Source organism: Peromyscus californicus, unplaced genomic scaffold (genome assembly GCF_007827085.1).
Source record: "Peromyscus californicus insignis strain IS unplaced genomic scaffold, ASM782708v3 Scaffold_14__1_contigs__length_90479793_seg_2, whole genome shotgun sequence".
Taxonomy (NCBI): Eukaryota; Metazoa; Chordata; class Mammalia; order Rodentia; family Cricetidae; genus Peromyscus; species Peromyscus californicus.
The window spans coordinates 39,125,430-39,142,726 of NW_026294436.1; the positions used below are offsets into that span (position 1 = coordinate 39,125,430).

Here is a 17,297-nt window from a genome sequence, read left to right on the forward strand (position 1 = left end):
TCAGATTCATTTCTGATGAGAGAAATACTACCCCCTATCATGCCACAGACTCTCTCCATGTAGGCAGACAGACTCTCACAGGGGAGTTTGGAAGTTTTCAAAATATCTAACAGTTCTGCAGTGGCAGGGTCCCAGTCTCAATCCTAGTTTCTTGAGACAGACGGCTTCTGCATGTGAATATCATGACCCTTTGCTCGGGCTCCTAGGCAGGAGAGTCTCTAACCCCAGCCACTTCAACGGCAGGTCGTTCCTCACTCTTCCAGGGATTCAAAGTCTTTGCGCGCCACTGATTGTGAAACAGTTGGTTTTGTCGGTTCTCCCTTCCAGGTCTTCCCTGCAGTCATGGGAAATGATAGGCTAAGCTTCCCTAGGCAGGCTAGAAAGTGTGAGAGAGGGAGACAGATGCATGTCCTTTGCAGATTGTAGTGCTCTCTCTCTTCAGTAGCCACTGGGCATTGATGTGCACCTGACCAGCCCACAGTCATGGCCACCCTGTGCAGTCCCGTGCAGTGCCAGAATGCTACCCTTACTTTCCATGTTAGCTGAACAGTACTCAGCAAGATGGCTGCTTCTAACCCTATGGCAATGATAGGGCATCCCATAGCCACGAGGCAGGCAGAAGACACTTAGCATATAGCATGCTCCTCCAAACACAGCTAAGTTGGCAATCCTGAAATGTCCCAGGATGTTTTCTTTCCCTGCACTTATTTGCTTGGTCTCCTGGATGGCTTCCCACATGTTCTGTAACAACCTGGTTGCAGTATGTAAAAACCAGCCCCCAAATGAGGCTGAAGAAAAGAGGCAGACAGATATACAATTTATAGGCATCTCACTGATAAAAGACTGGTCCCGAGCAGCAGCAAGACCAAGTAGATCTGTGTGATTTGAACAGAAAAATGAGAGCTTAAAAGTGGTCAGGGCAAGAGTGACTTCATCCCATCCTGAATGTGCCTGGTTTATCTCAAGAAAGAGTCAGGCAATTGGTTGGTACCAAGGACTGGTTGTAAAGCTCCGTATGCCGATCTAATGGTTCTGTGTATTTGTAATACGCTGAGAAACTGTTCAGGGGAAATGACCAGAGTTACTGAGGAGCGATCCTGATGACTATGCTCCAGAATAGATGCAGTCATATACCCAAAGTCCATTTCTTATACGCCAGCAATGAGCAAGCAGAGTTGCAAATGAAAAACCCAGCACCATTAATGTTAACATCTTCCGATGTTAACATCTTAGTTACAAATATTGAAGTACATGAATGAGAAGCATATGGGGACAATTCTGAAGTCAAAAAAGCAAATTATCCCTTGTTCATGAATTCAACATTGTAAAATGTTAAAATTTTGACACGGTACAAATATTTTTAAGACAACAGTTCTTTCTTTGGCCTTTGTAAATAGTCCTTTCACTCACTAGCAAGGGGTCATCCTAAACTGAGAACATCACCTCTCTCCTTCCTACATTTCCTTGTGGTCTCTGTCCTTCCCCACATCCACTGACCCCATGTAGGGCTCTACTTCTCAGTATATGAGTGAATTTCTCAATTTTTGGACAGATCATAGTTATAAGCAAAACCACAATGGATTTGGAATCGTCAAACGAGGTCATCGAATATCTGTTTAGACCAACACCTAACACAGCGACCTCGTTTTATACAAACTGTTCTTCTCCCTTCCTTAAGATGCCAATTCCTCCTCTTTCCCCATGGCCCCACTTTACCCCGCAGGCATTCAGCACTTGTAGCTCCCCATCCACAATAGTGCCTCAGAAGACAGGCTCGGAGAAGGGAAATACCCACCACCAAAGCACAGCCGTCCATGTTGAGCGCCCTACCTCAGCTACTGCTCTGGTGTTAGGGGTTCAAACTGTCAGGCCCATGCTATTTTTGGAGCATTGAGAGATCAATTATAGATCACTAAATTAAATTTGATATCAAACAAAAAACCCAAGTAATTCTTCTAGTATGGTTATTTCTTCATACAGCATTTGGACATGCTTAGGCTAAAAATTACTCATTGCTTATCTGAAATTTATATTTATCTAAGTTTCTATGTTTTATCATAGTTGTGAAAAAATCTGAGAACAATTTAAAGGGGTATTATTTATCCTGGCTCACAGTTTTTTTCCATTTCATTCTCATTTATTCTTTTTTTTTTTTTTTTTTAGTTTTTCGAGACAGGGTTTCTCTGTGTAGCTTTGCGCCTTTCCTGGAACTCGATTTGGAGACCAGGCTGGCCTCGAACTCACAGAGATCCGCCTGGCTCTGCCTCCCAAGTGCTGGGATTATTCTTTTTTTTATTTTAAACTTTTAAATTTATTCTTTGTGTCTTTCACATCATGCATCTTGATCCCATTTATTTTTCTGCTCCTTTGTATTCACCCTCTGCTCTTGCAACCTTTCCTCCAAAATAAAATAAAATTTAAGAGAAAAAAGAAAAATCTTGTCATGGAAGCTGTAGTGGGACACAGTGAGTCACACAGTATACCCTTCTGTCCATACTTGTTTACTTGCAAGTGTTCATTGCAAAAAGTCAACGGTCTGGTTCGAGGCCTCTGGTTTCTGCTACACTATCAATACTGGAATCTCACTGGGACTCCTCTTGGGTATCCTGTTGTTGTCCTATGTCATGGAGATCCTGCAACTTTGGATCTGCAGGATATGACCCTTCCCATGCTCCAGCAGATCACAGATGGGGTGGATGTTAGGGTAGGCCAACTCATAACCCTGGTTTTGGGCCTGGGTAGTTGCAGGGTTGGCCAGCCTACCAGCTCTCCCTGTCCTCCCCACCAGCTCACCCTTTACAACAATAAACAAGGGATGGGACCCATTCTCCTGCTTTCATGCCCTCAGGGTTGGCTTGCCCACACCTACACTACACCATCAGGGCCAGCTCTAATGTATTGCCCAAGTGAGGTGCAGGGGCCACTCTCCGGAGTCCTGTGACTGGTGAGGACAAGGACAGCTCTCTTGCTCTTATGGCCTCAGGGCCAACTCTCCCATCTGCCACAGGTATCAAGGGGGGGGGCTCTCTCCCCACCCATGCCACCATATGGTAGATGAGGGGCAGGGCCAGATCTCCCACATTCTTGGCTCGCTCAAGCCCAGTCAACAGAGTCAGCTCTACTGTGCTGCCCAGGTGAGGTGCAGAGCCTGCTCCCCCAAGGGCTATATCTGGTAAAGGGGAGGGTCAACTTCCTAGCCAGCTGCAGGTGCTAGGGGAGAGGGGGAGGGCATCTTTCCCTCACCCTCATCATCCTACTGCAAGGGGGGTGCAATGCCAACTATCCCACTCTCATGCTCTCAGGGCTGGCTCACCCATGCCCCTGTCTACAGGGTCAGCTCTGCTGTGCTGCCCAGGCAAAGTATAGGACCTATTCTCCTAGGTGTTTCAGCCAGTGAGGACAAGTTCTCCACAGTGTTGCAGCCAGTGAGGGGTGGGACCAATTCTGTAGTTTTCCCCTCAGTTTTTGGTGACATCAGGAGCCAAGGACATTAACACAGACCATAGCTTCAACAGGGCCATGAATCCAGACGTGGCCCTGGATGGCAATCAAGTCGCCCACTTCAGCCTGCTCCTCACCGCTTTCACCTCTTCAGATATGCCTCTGTCCATAGGGCATGAACCATTGTGTCTCTCTCTCCCATACTAGACCATACATTAGCTCACCATAATAGTGCTGACTGCCTGGTGCCTTGTGGTGTGTTTTTCTCTTCAGAGCCCAGGGTGGACCATCCCAGGCATGTGGGTCTCCTTATCCTGTTCCCTGGCCCATAGTTTTAATGAGTTCAGTTCACAGTTGCTTGGCCCAGCTTGGGCAGGACTTCATGGTGGTGGGAGTGTGTGGTGGGGAAGCATCCTCAACTCATGTCAGAGGGAAGTAGAGAGAGCAAGAACAAGAAGGGGCCAGAGGGAGCTAGATTTCCAAATGCCCTACTTCCCCCAGCCAAGCCCACCTTCTACCCTCTACCACTTCCTAATCATGGCACCAAGTAATGGGTTCATCAGTGGACTGACCCCTCATTAGGTCAGAGCCCTCAGGATCTACTGGTGGCTGGGATACAGAATTAGATACAGATACACACCGATACAGAATTAGAGGCCTTTCTCTAAGGTTGCTCTCAGTCTAATCAAGTAGACAAGATTAAACACCACACTAGGTGCCCTGCCTTTAAAAAAAATGAGAAGGGGTATGGGGATTAAACACAGGGCCTTGCATTAAATACAGGGCCTGTATGTACTAAGCAAGTGCTCTGCCATTGAGTTACATACTTTGACCAGTTGTTTTTTTTTTTTTGTTTCAAATGACTTGTAATGGTATGTATTTGTGGGGCACAGTGTGATATTTCCACTCACATATACAATATGTACTGTCTGTATCAGGTCATTGTCATGTCCATGACCTGATATTTACTATTCCTTTGTTGGGAACATTCAAAATCTTTTCTCCTATTTAGAGGTATGTTGTTATCAGCCATAGTTACCATACCACCTTACAGAATTTGGGGCCTTCTTTTCTTTCTATTGAACTGCACCCTTTCTGCTAACCACCTCGAGTCACCCTGACTTCCCAGCTTCTGGTAACTGATATCTTATCCCTTATTTCCATGAGCTCAGCGCCTTTCGTTTTAACGTATGAGTGAGAATGTAAGATAGTAAATGGGTGTATCCTTTATTCTGGCTAATGACCAACAACCCTGATTACTGTGTCGGGGTGAGGGCTGGCACCCCACGGTGCTGTACACACAAGCCACTCCTCCTTGTTGAGGAAACGAGAGACACACATCATCACATCCCTCCTGTCGCTCCGCGATGCGCACACCTGCAAAGTCTTCTCTGGAGGTGGAGGTGTATCCTTCGGTCTCTCTTGCCTTTCTTCTCTCTGTCTCTTTTGGTTACTCCTTAATCTGAGTGGTCTGTGTGAACTTCCTAAAAAAAAAAAAATCAAAGTTCCCAAAGCACTAAGAATGATTGGACTATAAAAGTACCCACCGAGGAGACAGTTCTTGCTGTTTCCTCTTTGCTGTGGTCATCATGACTGGAACTGATCATTGATAGGAAACTCTATGGTCAGACAAAAGCAGAAACATGACTTCCTGGTTTATTTTTCTCTACTATATTCCCATCAGTAAGCTCATTTCATTGACTCATGTATTCAGTACCTATTTATGGGGAAACTATTAATGTGTCACTCTGTCAGGTACTGGAGGTACAAAGAAAAATAGGACATAGCCTTTGCCCTACAAATCATACAGCCCACACCTACAGGCAAAGCTATAGGAGTTTACCCCTCTGTTAATGGTCAATGAGAGAACAGCCCACAGATCTTTCTCTCAAATGAATGAAGCCATCTTTCCTTTCCTTAAGTGAGACTCATCTACTACCAACATGTAGGAGTTCAGCTGTGCTTTAATCTACTTGGAGGGCATTGATCCCGTGACCCCAAAGTCGGCATTTTACTAGATCCCCATTGGTCACCTTGTGAGTATCCTCACACCCTCTTCAGTCTCATGTTCAGACCTCTTGCTCTTTTTTGATTAAGTTCTTTCCTGGGACCTCGATTCCAGTAACTAGGCTCTTCTTCATTCCTTGTCTGTTATGAGCTATTGTAGGCCATGATGCAAACACAACTTATAGCAATTGATAATTCAGATGTCAAGCCACCAGATGAATATGTCTCTGATGGGGGAGAATTCTATCTAGGCAAGGCTTGTGGGACCACTGACTCTGGAAACTGTTGCTCCTGCCTGTGATGTCACATGTGCCAAAGCAGCTGTGGTGTCTCCTCAATACCTGCACTGTAGTGTGCAATTTCATGTGACGTGTATATGTAATCTCATGATTGCATCTCAATCTTATGGGCACATATACCCGTGGATGGTCAGGAAGATGACTTCTCGTTAAGCTGTGCAATTTTGATATATAGAAAACATACTAGAATATGCTTCGTAACTAGATCTGTTGTCCTGTGAGGACTGTAAGACACTTAGAAGCCTGCTTTGTTCTGTTAACGCAGACTAATGGAGGAAAACAACAATTTCTCTCCAGTCTAAGACAAGCTGCATACCTTTTGCTGATTTGATACCTCAGAGCAGTTTCAAACTAGACTCAATGTTTCTGTAAACGGATCATAAGTTAAAAACTTTTACAGATACAACGCACAAGGTCAGAGTCTCAGATGTCTAACCGAGGTTATTAACACAAAGCAACCTAACACCAATTCTTCACTTGCCAAGTCTGGCTGGTAGCACAGACCACGATCACTCCCAATGTGAAACCCTTCAGTGACTTGTCTCACCAGGCACTGTGCCCCTGGCTTCAGGTCACAGTTTTGTACACAAGGGACCTTGAAGTTGGGCGTTGCCATGGTTACTCATTCCCCTCAGATACAGCCTTTGTAGCTTATTTATTTTTTAAAAAAACTATTGCTGTTGAAAATATATATAAACTGTGGAGAATCCAAGCAGGGGGAGATAGAATTGTAACTAAGGAGAATTGGAGCTAGAGAGAATTGGAACCAAAGATTTAGAACTACAGAACTGGAACTAAAGAATCAGAGCTAGAGGATTAGAGAGAATTAGAACAAGAGAATTAGTGAATAGCCCTCAGATCATGTGTGAATTATTATAGATAAGAAACTTTTCTAAGCCCCTCGCTTTTGAGAAGCATTCTCTGAGTAACCCTGGGTGGCAGTTTTGGGAGCTGGACTCCCCAGGCTGCTGAAATTGCTGGGGATCTTAATCTTCATCTGGTTTTAACAATTAGAGTTCTGTTTCATTGTCATTATTCTTGTTATAAATTGAAGTCTTGTTCTTAAGCTTAGCCCTGTAAGGCAAGGGAAGCTTCATTTCTTTTTTCTGAGTCTTTCTTGTCCTGAATACTTGCCTTGAATGGGCTGTCTTGGGGGCTCTGAGGCACTCTACCTGAGCCTTGCCTGTCTCTGATCACTTCTGAGGCCAAGTGTGCCTATTGTCTTTCCCTACCTGCTTCAACCCCAGCCTCACCAGATGGCTTCAGACCCAGGGGTCATACATACGCCCTGTTATAATATCATAATGTGTTTCATCCTTTGGAAAATTTTAGGGTAAAGGCTATCAGTGCAGGACATATTTGTGGGCATTTGAAAGGATTCTCTAGTAAGCTTTGTAATTCTGTAATGTGTAATCCCTATGATTATTGAGCTAGGTTCCTGCCAGTTCCTGCCAGTTGAAGGACTCACTTCCAGTGGTACTTAATAACATCTCCATCCATCCATCCATCCATCCATCCATCCATCCATCCATCCATCCATCCATCTGTCATGAGGATTCTCAGCTACACTGAGCCAGGATTTGTACAAGGCTATGGAACTGTAGAGTAATGTCTTAGGCCTAGGTCAGGTGACTTAACCCACCAACTCATATGCCCCCCACCCCCGGCCTCAGGGAAGGCACAGGGGCTGTCTTTCATACTCTCTGTCCACATCTTACCCATCTCAGTCTGGTCTTGCTGTGCCTGGGCTGCCCTTCTGTAATCTATAGAATCATTGAGCTAGCTGTTCAGTTCCTTCTAGTTGAAGGACTGTTTATAAATTCCCATCATTTTACTCCTGACTTTTTTCAATAGATATGAAGTAAGTCTAGTTCCTCTAAAAGGGATGCCATTGCTTAGGTGCTTTGGTTTAAAAAAATGTTATGAAACTGTATTAGCTGTTAAGTGAACACAGCCCAGGGAAGAGCATCTGTTTTCATGCATGGGAAGATGCAGGGATGTGTACCACAGGGTGAGAACACAACAAAGAATGGAAAGTGTCTCATTCAGAAAGTCACTTCCCTACTCAGTGCACCAGCTTCTTCATCTGTCTAAAAGTCAAGATTCTCCTGAGACAATGGAGGGGAGTTATTGTGCAAATGTGTAGCTGAGAACAATAGGCCCTCACTTCCAGTGGTACTAGTGACATCTCCATCCATCCATCCATCCATCCATCCATCCATCCATCCACCCACCCACCCATCCATCCATCCATCTATCCATCCATCATGAGACTTCTCAGTTATACTGAACCAGAATTTGTACAAGGGTATGGAACTGAAGAATAATGTCTTAGGCCCAGGTCAGGTGACTTAACCCATCAACTCATATGCCTCCTACCCCTTGAGTCTCAGGGAAGGCACAGGGGCTGTCTCTATACTCTCTGTCCACATCTTACCCATCTCAGTCTGGCCTTGCTGTGTCTGGGCTGCCCCATTCATTCTCCTACTTGATCTTTGCAGATGGTGTCAGGACATTTCATTTCTGACCAAAAAGGGATCTGTCAGTGTTTGAAGGCTGCTGAGAAATGATTTGCCTCTGTTCTGGGCCTGACTTGATTACTTTTTCTTTTTTGATGTAGGACAGTTTTGGTCTGAAAGAAGAGATAAAAAGGGGGAGAAGGGTGAGGCTAGGGAGATGGTTCAATTGGCAAAGTGCTTGCTGAATAAGTATAAAGACCCAAGTTTGGATTCTGAGAATCTATGTCAAAAGTCAGGTGTGATAGTGTGTGCCTGAAATCCCAGTGCTGGGGAGACAGAGACAGGATGATCCTCAGGACTCACTCACTCACCAGCTAGTTTAGCTGAATGGGTGAACTCCAAGTACAGTGAGAGACACCACTGCAAAAAAAGAATAAGGTGGAAAGTGACCGTAGAAGATACCCAGTGTCGACTTTTGGCCTCTACATGCACACTCACAAATGTGCATGTGCACCTGTATACAAATGCATGTATACATAAAAATGTACACATGAGAGAGAGAGAGAGAGAGAGAGAGAGAGAGAGAGAGAGAAGGAGGAGGAGGAGGAGGAGGAGGAGGAGGAGGAGGAGGAGGAGAAGCAGCCAGCAAATAAAACAACTGAAATTATACAAGTGCTGGTGCATTGTAATTTGAAATGCTTTGAAATGCCTGTTCTGAAAGGAGGTGAGCAAAGACCTCTACAGAGATCTCCCTCCCTGACTTCTGGGACTCCAGATGTACTAAATTTCACTTGGTTCTATATGCAGGACAGTGTCAGAACATGGAGTTGGACTCTGGGAAGGTTAATCCTGTCACCCATTGTGCTTGTAGACAGAACATCTCTAGGCCAAGGATTTCTAGCTCATACCTACCTCAGGCCAGAAGGACCCAACTGCAAAGAAGAGATGGCACGTCGGCTTGGCTGGGTCAGGTTGCTAGATGAAGCTTAATACAGATGCAAAGGAGAAAGTCAGAATGCATGGCACACTCCACATCCTGTCAAAAGGAAGACCCCCTCCACCCACTGCTCCTCCTGTACTCTTCCAGGGATCAACTGCTGTGAATGGATCAGATGAAATTTTGGCTTCTTATTCATATTTATTTCTAGATTAGGTTATTTTCTTGTCATTTGAGAAAAGATTTTTATTTAACAGATTATGGTTTACAATGTATGTAACAATATACATAGGCTTGGAAGAGAGAGAAAAAGGAGTATATGCAGTTATATAAAGAAATAGATAGTTTTAAAAAACAAAGTCTTTAAAGAGTCAGTAAAAGTAATATAAAAGTTAAGCCACGTAAAGATGAAAATCACACAGAGTCTGGATTATATTGTCTTTGGGATTTTTTAACTACAGAAAGACATTCGATTGTAAAGGCTTCTGAGTTAAACCAATATATATATATTAAAGATATCTTGACTTCAAAATTTATATCTAAGGATATGTTGCTTTGGAAAAGAGGTTCTGCTTTTGTTTCCACAGAAGATGAGAACCTATCAATTGCTTCTAGACTAATATGGTTTGATTAGCCAATACCCCCTGAGAGGTCTCCAGATGAACCAACATCCAGAACAACTTCAAGGCAACTGTCTCAGAGAATACAGTGTCACAGAAAACTCTAGTCAGGACTTGCCATAATCCTAAAATTTTCTTTGTGTCCCTATAAGACAACCAGCGCCCCCAACCAGCAGGAAGTAGCCTAGAACACTATACCCACATTCCTCCAAAATGGATTATGGATGTTTGTCTTTGTTTAGATTGTTGGTTACAAATTATTATTAGTCATAGTCAATCTCTTTCTAAAAGAAGAAAGGGGTATATAATATAGAAATGTAGGATATAGATATGGTAGGATAAAAGGGTAGATTATTGAATCTACTTTTAAAGAGCAACAACTTGTTTAAAATATTTACATTGCTATGGATTTTAGTTTACTGATACAAATTTAAAGTTAATTTTGTTATACTGTATGTATTTTTTACTCTTGTTTAAGGTATCATGTTCATGTAACTCATTTAAAATTGTAATGTATCATTAAAAATAAGATTAATAGTTAATCATCTATGATAATCAAACTTATAATCATATTAGTTGTTTTCTAGGTATACAAAGACATATTTCAATTAGGTAGGTAATCTTCAAACACTTCAAAGACTTACAGAATATGGTGTTTAAAATGTTTTAAAAACTTAGACTTTCTGGACAATGAGGCACATCTGCTCCTGGCAGTACTGATTTACTTCAAAGAGGAAGATGGGCATCGAAGACACTCCATATGAAGTTTATCTTCTTCTTGTCAAAAATAGCCATTTGGGCAAGAAACTGCTCTTGCCTGGACTGCTGATAATATGTTGTATAAACTGGACATACAGGACTAATAGAAAAGTCACCACTAAATTTGCCAAAATAAGGCAAAATGGTCCTTCAGATTCCTGCTTCATAGAGGAGATTGCCAGACATTCTATAGGGAAAAATGACTGAGAGACTCTAGGCCTATAGGCTAAAAACAGATAACCCAACATTGCAGAGGAACTTTGGGTGACTGTTCAGGCAGCTATCTCTGTCATTCTAGATTTTTGAAAGCTGCTTACAATGCATTTCCTGTTTACTTAGGTAATATTATATCCTTCTGGGGTCTTTGATGTAGCTGAAGACTAGATAGTTATAATTATAGTTTTCTTCAGTCATGAAAAAGATAGATTAGATATGAAACCTTAGACTTACAAATATAGGATAGATAGAATATTTTCTTTAATTTTGACAAATACAAAGACTAGATATTATAACTGTAATTCTTACTTGATAACTGTTCTATTATATTTAATTTTACTATGTTAAAGTTAAAACCTTCCTTTTTGATTAGATAGAAAAAGGGAAATGTTGGTGGATGTCTTTCTGTATGCTGTGAATATAAGTTGTTCCCATTGGTTAATAAATAAGCTACTTTGGCCTATTGCAAGGCAGCTTAGATCCAGGTAGGAAATCTAAGGAGAGAGACAGGAAAGAGAAAGGCAGGTCAAGGGAGATGCCAGCACCACCAGGAGACACAGGATGTGAAAGTACCTTGGCTTCTGATAGATTAACAGAAATGGGTTAAGTTATAAGAGCTAGTTAGCAAGAAGCCTGCCATAGGCTATGAAATTGGTAATTAATATTAAGCATCTGAATGATTATTTTATAAGCATCTGCGGGACCATGGGGCTGGGTGGGACCCAAGAAACCTCCCGGTTACAAGACTGAACCACTCTCCAGTTGACCAGGGAACTTTTGCAATCAGTGAAGCTCCCACTCACAGTTTTGGATTGAACTTGTCACTGCCTGTTGAGGTCGAAACCATTCAATACCTCTGAGCAAGGTGAACCTTAAGACAGCATGGTCACCTGGGAAGAAAGAAGAAACACATTAAAACTCTATAACATTAGCACCCCCCCCCCCAAATAAAACAAATCTTGAGTAAAGCTCTTGTTACGCTCACAGGTTCTAATGTCAATGACGGAGCATTACTGAGAGGCGGCAAGCCTTTGTATCTGTGATGGGGGTCTGGGCTGAGAACTAGAAGCAGGACTCAGGACTTCTCGGTTCATGTGACTCGCATTTTCTCTGATGAAGTCTAATGAACTGGGCCTCCATTCCCTGCTGCCCCCTAGAGTCCCATTTGCAGAAGCTTCCCCTTGTTGGCACATTTTAGGGGCAGAAAATTCCTTGGACTTTTTCCTTTCAAGAGTTGCCAGCTTAGCTGGGTGGGTTCTTGCCGTGAGGGGGGACTCCCCTCTTTATCTCTGTGCAGACCAGGCCTCTACTAGGTCTCCTTTTCTCTTTTAGCACAAGACTTAGCTCCAATGTTAAATTTCTGGGGGCCAAAGTTTCCATGACCAAAAGCGACTTGGGGAGAAAAGGGTCTATTTCATCTTACAGCTCACAGTCCACCGTGAAAGGAGGTCAGGGCAAGAAATGAAGACAGGAACCTGGAGGCAACAACTGAAGCAGAGGCCATAGAGGAGTGCTCCTTGGTGGTTTGCTTAGCTTACTTTCTTATACTTCCCAGGCCCACTTGTCCAGGGGTGGCACTCCCCTAGTGTAGTGGGCCCTTCAGAACCAATCATTAATGAAGAAAATGCCCTATAGACTTGCCTACAGGCCGTCCAGTAGCATTTTCTCAATTGAAGTTTTCTCTTCCTTGATGACTCTGGCTTGTGTCAAGTTGAAAAAAAAAAAAACAACCAAAAAACCAAAACCAAAACTAATCAGCACAATGACTAAGAAAATACTACCTGAGGGTGAGAGGACTAATGAGGTAGAATGCAGTGTGTGTGTGTGTGTGTGTGTGTGTGTGTGTGTGTGTGTGTATTACTTCTCTGTTGCTGTGATAAAGCACCATGCCCAACGCGACCTATCAAAGTGTTTAATTGAGCTAATGGCTTCGGAGGGTCAGAGTCTACGAGAGCAGGGTGAAGGAACAGCGGAGAGCCCACATCTAAATCTACAGCCATGAGGCAGAGGCACACTGGGAATGGTGAGTGACACACTTCCTCCAACAAGGCCACACCTCCTAGCTCTTCCCAAACAATTCCGCCAACTGGGGGGACTAAGTACTTAAAAATATGAGCTTATAGGGGCCAATCTCATTCAAACCACCACCTATATGTGGCATATACACGTGTATGTACACATATACACACATATGTATCTATATAAATATAGATCAATAATAAATATATCTCATTAATAATCATCGCACCCAGAGATAATCCTACTACTTTTAATTTCTACATTTCTCTTACATGTTCATAAAACTGTGTGTATATGTGTATATATGTGTATACATGAAAACATACACATTCATCACCATGTGTCTAGTTTTCACACCTAGCTCTATAAAATAGATACGTCTTGAATGGTAGGGTATCCATGGTGATAGATAGATGGGCAGCAGCCCAAGAGGTCACCACTGCCAGGTGCTTAGCAAGTGGGCCGGAACAGGTGTGCCCAGCAGCATCCTGGGAGCCCCTCCTAGGTCTTTTCTGGATAGTGCTCCTCATCACTGGCATGACCTACTTTAGCACGAGTCCTGTTTCTCAGAGGGCCAAGTTAAAATGCTGACCACGGCACTAGCCACCACCTTTGTGCTTTGTTAGGTCTTAGAGTTAGCTCTTCAGATCCATGGTCTCTCTTCACATGTCTCCGGCTGGAGAGATGGGGCCGTGGGTCTGAGGTGGACTTACCTCCGCTCCATGGTGGGTACTTGTATGTAGTCTTGGGAGGGGTTCTCCCATCCTTAAATTTCTTCCCCATGTACTCGACATAAGAGCGTGTTGCCCGCCAGTTACAAAACCTGTGGGAAGAATGGCTTCTGGTCACACAGAATGGCTGGACCAGTCCTCCCAAACTGTGGGCTGTCTGATACAGAGAATGCTACGCTGGGATTGCTGCCTACTGAGGACGTTCTCTGTGTCCAGGCCTGGCCCCAGTGAAGGACTGACCTGCACACTGTGTGGGAGACTTCCATCTGGAACTGTTGTGGATGGAGTCTGTGGAGAAGCCACTATGCCCAGGCCTGGGTTGCAGTCAGCTGTGTTCACCTAAGTGTCAGACTGCACAGTCTCTGTCTAATCCCCTACTACATCATCAGGGAACCCAGTGGGGTCTCCACGCATCCTTTCCCGAGAGCCTTGCTCCTTCCCTGATCCCAGCAGGTCTTCCCCGGAAGATAACTGCCTCCTCAGAGCTGCGCATTTACGGTCACTTGAGAAACCTTGCTTCTCTGATGCTCCTGAAACACTCCTCACTTTCTCTCTGGTCCCTTCCTCCCAGGACTCCTTAGTTGGTAGGTTTAATTGTCTGCACTTGCGCTCCTTTTGCTTGAGGTGGGTGGGTGGGTGGGGTATGGTCCTTGCCGGCTCCCGTCTCCCTGCTCCCCAAGGGTCAGACTATGTTACTACAGTTGCTCTGCTCTAATGTGCAAAGATGCATCATTTATGGAGGTAAGAGAACAAAAGGCTAGAATCCTGGTCTAATCACTTTCCAAGTGATGTTAGGCTAGTCCCTGAGCAACTCTGAACCTCAGTCTCCTCATGTGTAACCTGGGGACCACAATGCTTTGTCTCCACCTTCTTCTCATGACGCTGAGTGTTCGTATGTGATGAGACACACCACCACAGCGTGCACAGTGCAAGTATCAGCAAGTATATAAGTCGGTGAAGAGTCAACCCCAGAACCTCCACAAAGCAAGTCTAAGTTTCCTAAGGACATAGTAGGGGCAGGGAAGCTGAGCACTGAGTTAAACAAGGAGACACACACATTTTCTAGAAGTCTCTGATCCTTCCAAAAGTGTCAAGATAAGTTTCTATGAAGCCCTGGGTAGGAAAAGTAGAATTAAGTTCTGAATAACAAGTGGTATCCAAAAGGGTTCATTGCGTATCTTAAACCGAGATTTTTGAGTTTCTTTCAATTTTGAATAAAACAGCTTGTCTTAGGGATTGAACTGGTAAGCATCCTTTATAACTTTATTCATTAGATACTTTACTTTTATTTTACTTGTACGGGTGTTTTGCCTGCATGAATGTCTGTGCACCATGTGCATGCCATACCCATGAAGGCCAGAAGAGGGCATCAGATCCTCTGGAATTGGAGTTACGGACAGTTGTAAACTGCCATGTGGGTGCTGAGAACTGAACCCGGGTCCTCTGAAAGATCAGTCAATGCTCTTAACCACTGAACAATCTCTCCAGTCCCAAATATTTGTTTTTAATATTTATTTTTTTGAGATACTACAATTACGTAATTTCTTCCTGCCATTTCCTCCCTCCAAATCCTCCCATATACCCCTCTGTCCTCTCTTCCAAACTCATGGCCTCTGTTTTCATTAGTGGTGATTGCATGTATATATGTATATGGACATACACATATATTGTTAAATATAACCTGTTCCTTCTGTATAATATTACTTGCATGTATGTTTTCAGGGCTGATCTCTTGGTGCTGGATAACCAGTTGGCATGCTCTTCCCTGGAGAAGACGATTTCTCCTGCTCTCAGGCATTCCTTAGTTGCCTAGAGTTCTTTGTGCAGGGTGAGGCCTCATGGGCTTTCCCCCATCCACTTTAGCATGTCTGTTGCTGTTGTCCTTGTTCAGTCCATGTTTGAGCGGTCACATTGGTTAGTCTTTATGGGTGTGGCTTCTGATATTGCTAGGAGACATAATCTCATAGAAAACTACACCTTTATTTTAATTGAAGGGTACATTTAAAAACTGCACTTTTATGTGTTATGTGTGTGTGCCTCTTTGCCTGTCTGTGCACCATATGCGTTAATGCTTACAGAGCAGGCAGAAGAGGGAGTTATATCCCCCAGAACTAGACTCATAGGGAGTGGCATTATTGGAGGTGTGGCCTTGTTGGAGTAGGTGTGGCCTTGTTGGAGTAGGTGTGGCCTACTCCTACAGTTTTAGGAGGAACTGTCACCGGGGTGGGCTTTGAGGTTTCAGATGCTCAAGTCAGGCCCAGTGTCACTCACTCTTCCTGCTGCCTGCCAATCTGGGTGCAGCATTCTCAGCTACCTCTCCCATGTCATGTCTGCCTGCATGCTGCCATGCTTCCCACTGATAATGGACTAAACCTCTGAACCGTAAGCCAGTCTCAATGAAATGTTTTCTTTACAAGCGTTTCTGTGGTCATGGTGTCTCTTCACAGCAATAGAAACCCTAACTAAGACAGCTTCTCTGGCAAAATTTTGGCGAACTACTGTTTCATTGAGGCTGCGGGAAGCAGAAGAGGGCTCTGATAGAAGGCCAGAGTGTGACAGTCAGCTGAGACGTCTCAGGCCACATGCTGAGCACAGCTCTTGGCAGGACAGGTTATGAACCAGGACACTGTTATGAACAGCCTGCAGACATTCTGTTCATTTCAGTTTTGAATTTTGGCCCTCATAGGCTCCTTGTCAGGTTTCCATTTTGAGTTAATTGCTACATTGGTCACTGGGATTTGATGAGAGAGGTCACATGAAACTGAATATTTGATTTTTCTCCAAGTAACTGTGCCTCAAGTGGTGATTATGAGAACTGGATAAAACGGTAAACTGCTCTGACCTGCTTCCTCCATGATGTTCTTTATTATAAACAGTTTCTGCCTGGACAGACTTTGTCCCCCAGGAGCTGTGGTCTACCTCGTGCTTAGTGGGGAAGTCTGGGCTTAAGCACATGTCATGCCCCCAATCCAAGAAAGCACAGAGAGAGGTGTGGAGCCAGCATTCTGGTGTGGGTTTCTTCTGTCTGTCCCTTAATTCAGTGTGGGATAGAATGTAGTGGGTAGGGTAAGAGCAGACATCTTAGTTCCTCACAGAACTGGAAACTGTGGGATACACGAAGACAGGAAACTATTTGACTTGGCAGTCACTGGGTAAGAGAATTTAAGTACCTTTTCCAGAAGTACATAACGACAGGGAAGATGGATATGATAGCCCCATGGAAGATGGTCCGGTCTAGGTGGCCTTCTGTAATGGCAGCAAAGATGATGTCCTTCTGAGACTCAGAGATGTTAACCTACCCATAGGATGGGAGTACGTCACTGTTAGAGGCTCTTGGAAAGTAAAATGACTTCTCTTGACCCCTAACATCCCCTGAAATGCCATCGCTCCAGAAGGCAGTTTCCTGTGGATTTGCTAGGCAATGGGCATCTTGTTGACCCAGGACTTATGAGGAACCAGCAATTCAGTTTCAGGGTTTTTATGGGGGAAAGGGTCATGGTGGAGCTGGAGACCCCTTACCCTCAGCTTTGGAGGGACATCAGAAGCCAGGAAAAGCTTTAGAATAATGTTAAGTTTAGAGCGCATCAGGACGATGTCATTCTCATTGTACGCTCTGTTGATCTGCAGCACGTGAGCTGAACTCACCAGGTCGTTAAATCTACAAGAGAGGCATATGGAAAAATTCAGCAAGAAAAGACAAAAGCAAGTGCTGGATAGGATGCCTGGCTCAAACCTATTTCTGGCAAGAAAAGGGCAGGGCTGTTTCTGAGCCAGATTGTGATGTCATTCACTCAATCTCAATACTTCCG

At 44.0% G+C, this 17,297-nt stretch overlaps 2 protein-coding genes across 2 annotated transcripts in view; one reads left to right on the plus strand and one right to left on the minus strand.

The window, feature by feature from the left end:
* The window catches only part of Rnasel (ribonuclease L), a 116,855-nt gene that overhangs the window by 24,561 nt on the left and 74,997 nt on the right, over nucleotides 1–17,297 (plus strand). The gene's annotated exons all lie outside the window — the stretch shown is intronic.
* The window catches only part of Rgsl1 (regulator of G protein signaling like 1), a 60,969-nt gene continuing 48,316 nt past the window's right edge, over nucleotides 4,645–17,297 (minus strand). The window contains exons 17-23 of the mRNA XM_052736715.1: nucleotides 17,008–17,146; nucleotides 16,659–16,783; nucleotides 13,471–13,580; nucleotides 11,542–11,628; nucleotides 9,119–9,191; nucleotides 8,185–8,379; nucleotides 4,645–4,925 (exon numbers count right to left, since the gene is read on the minus strand). Coding sequence (XP_052592675.1) covers nucleotides 8,265–8,379; nucleotides 9,119–9,191; nucleotides 11,542–11,628; nucleotides 13,471–13,580; nucleotides 16,659–16,783; nucleotides 17,008–17,146 — 649 coding nt within the window. The 3' untranslated portion in view covers nucleotides 4,645–4,925; nucleotides 8,185–8,264. The remainder of the gene's footprint in view (nucleotides 4,926–8,184; nucleotides 8,380–9,118; nucleotides 9,192–11,541; nucleotides 11,629–13,470; nucleotides 13,581–16,658; nucleotides 16,784–17,007; nucleotides 17,147–17,297) is intronic.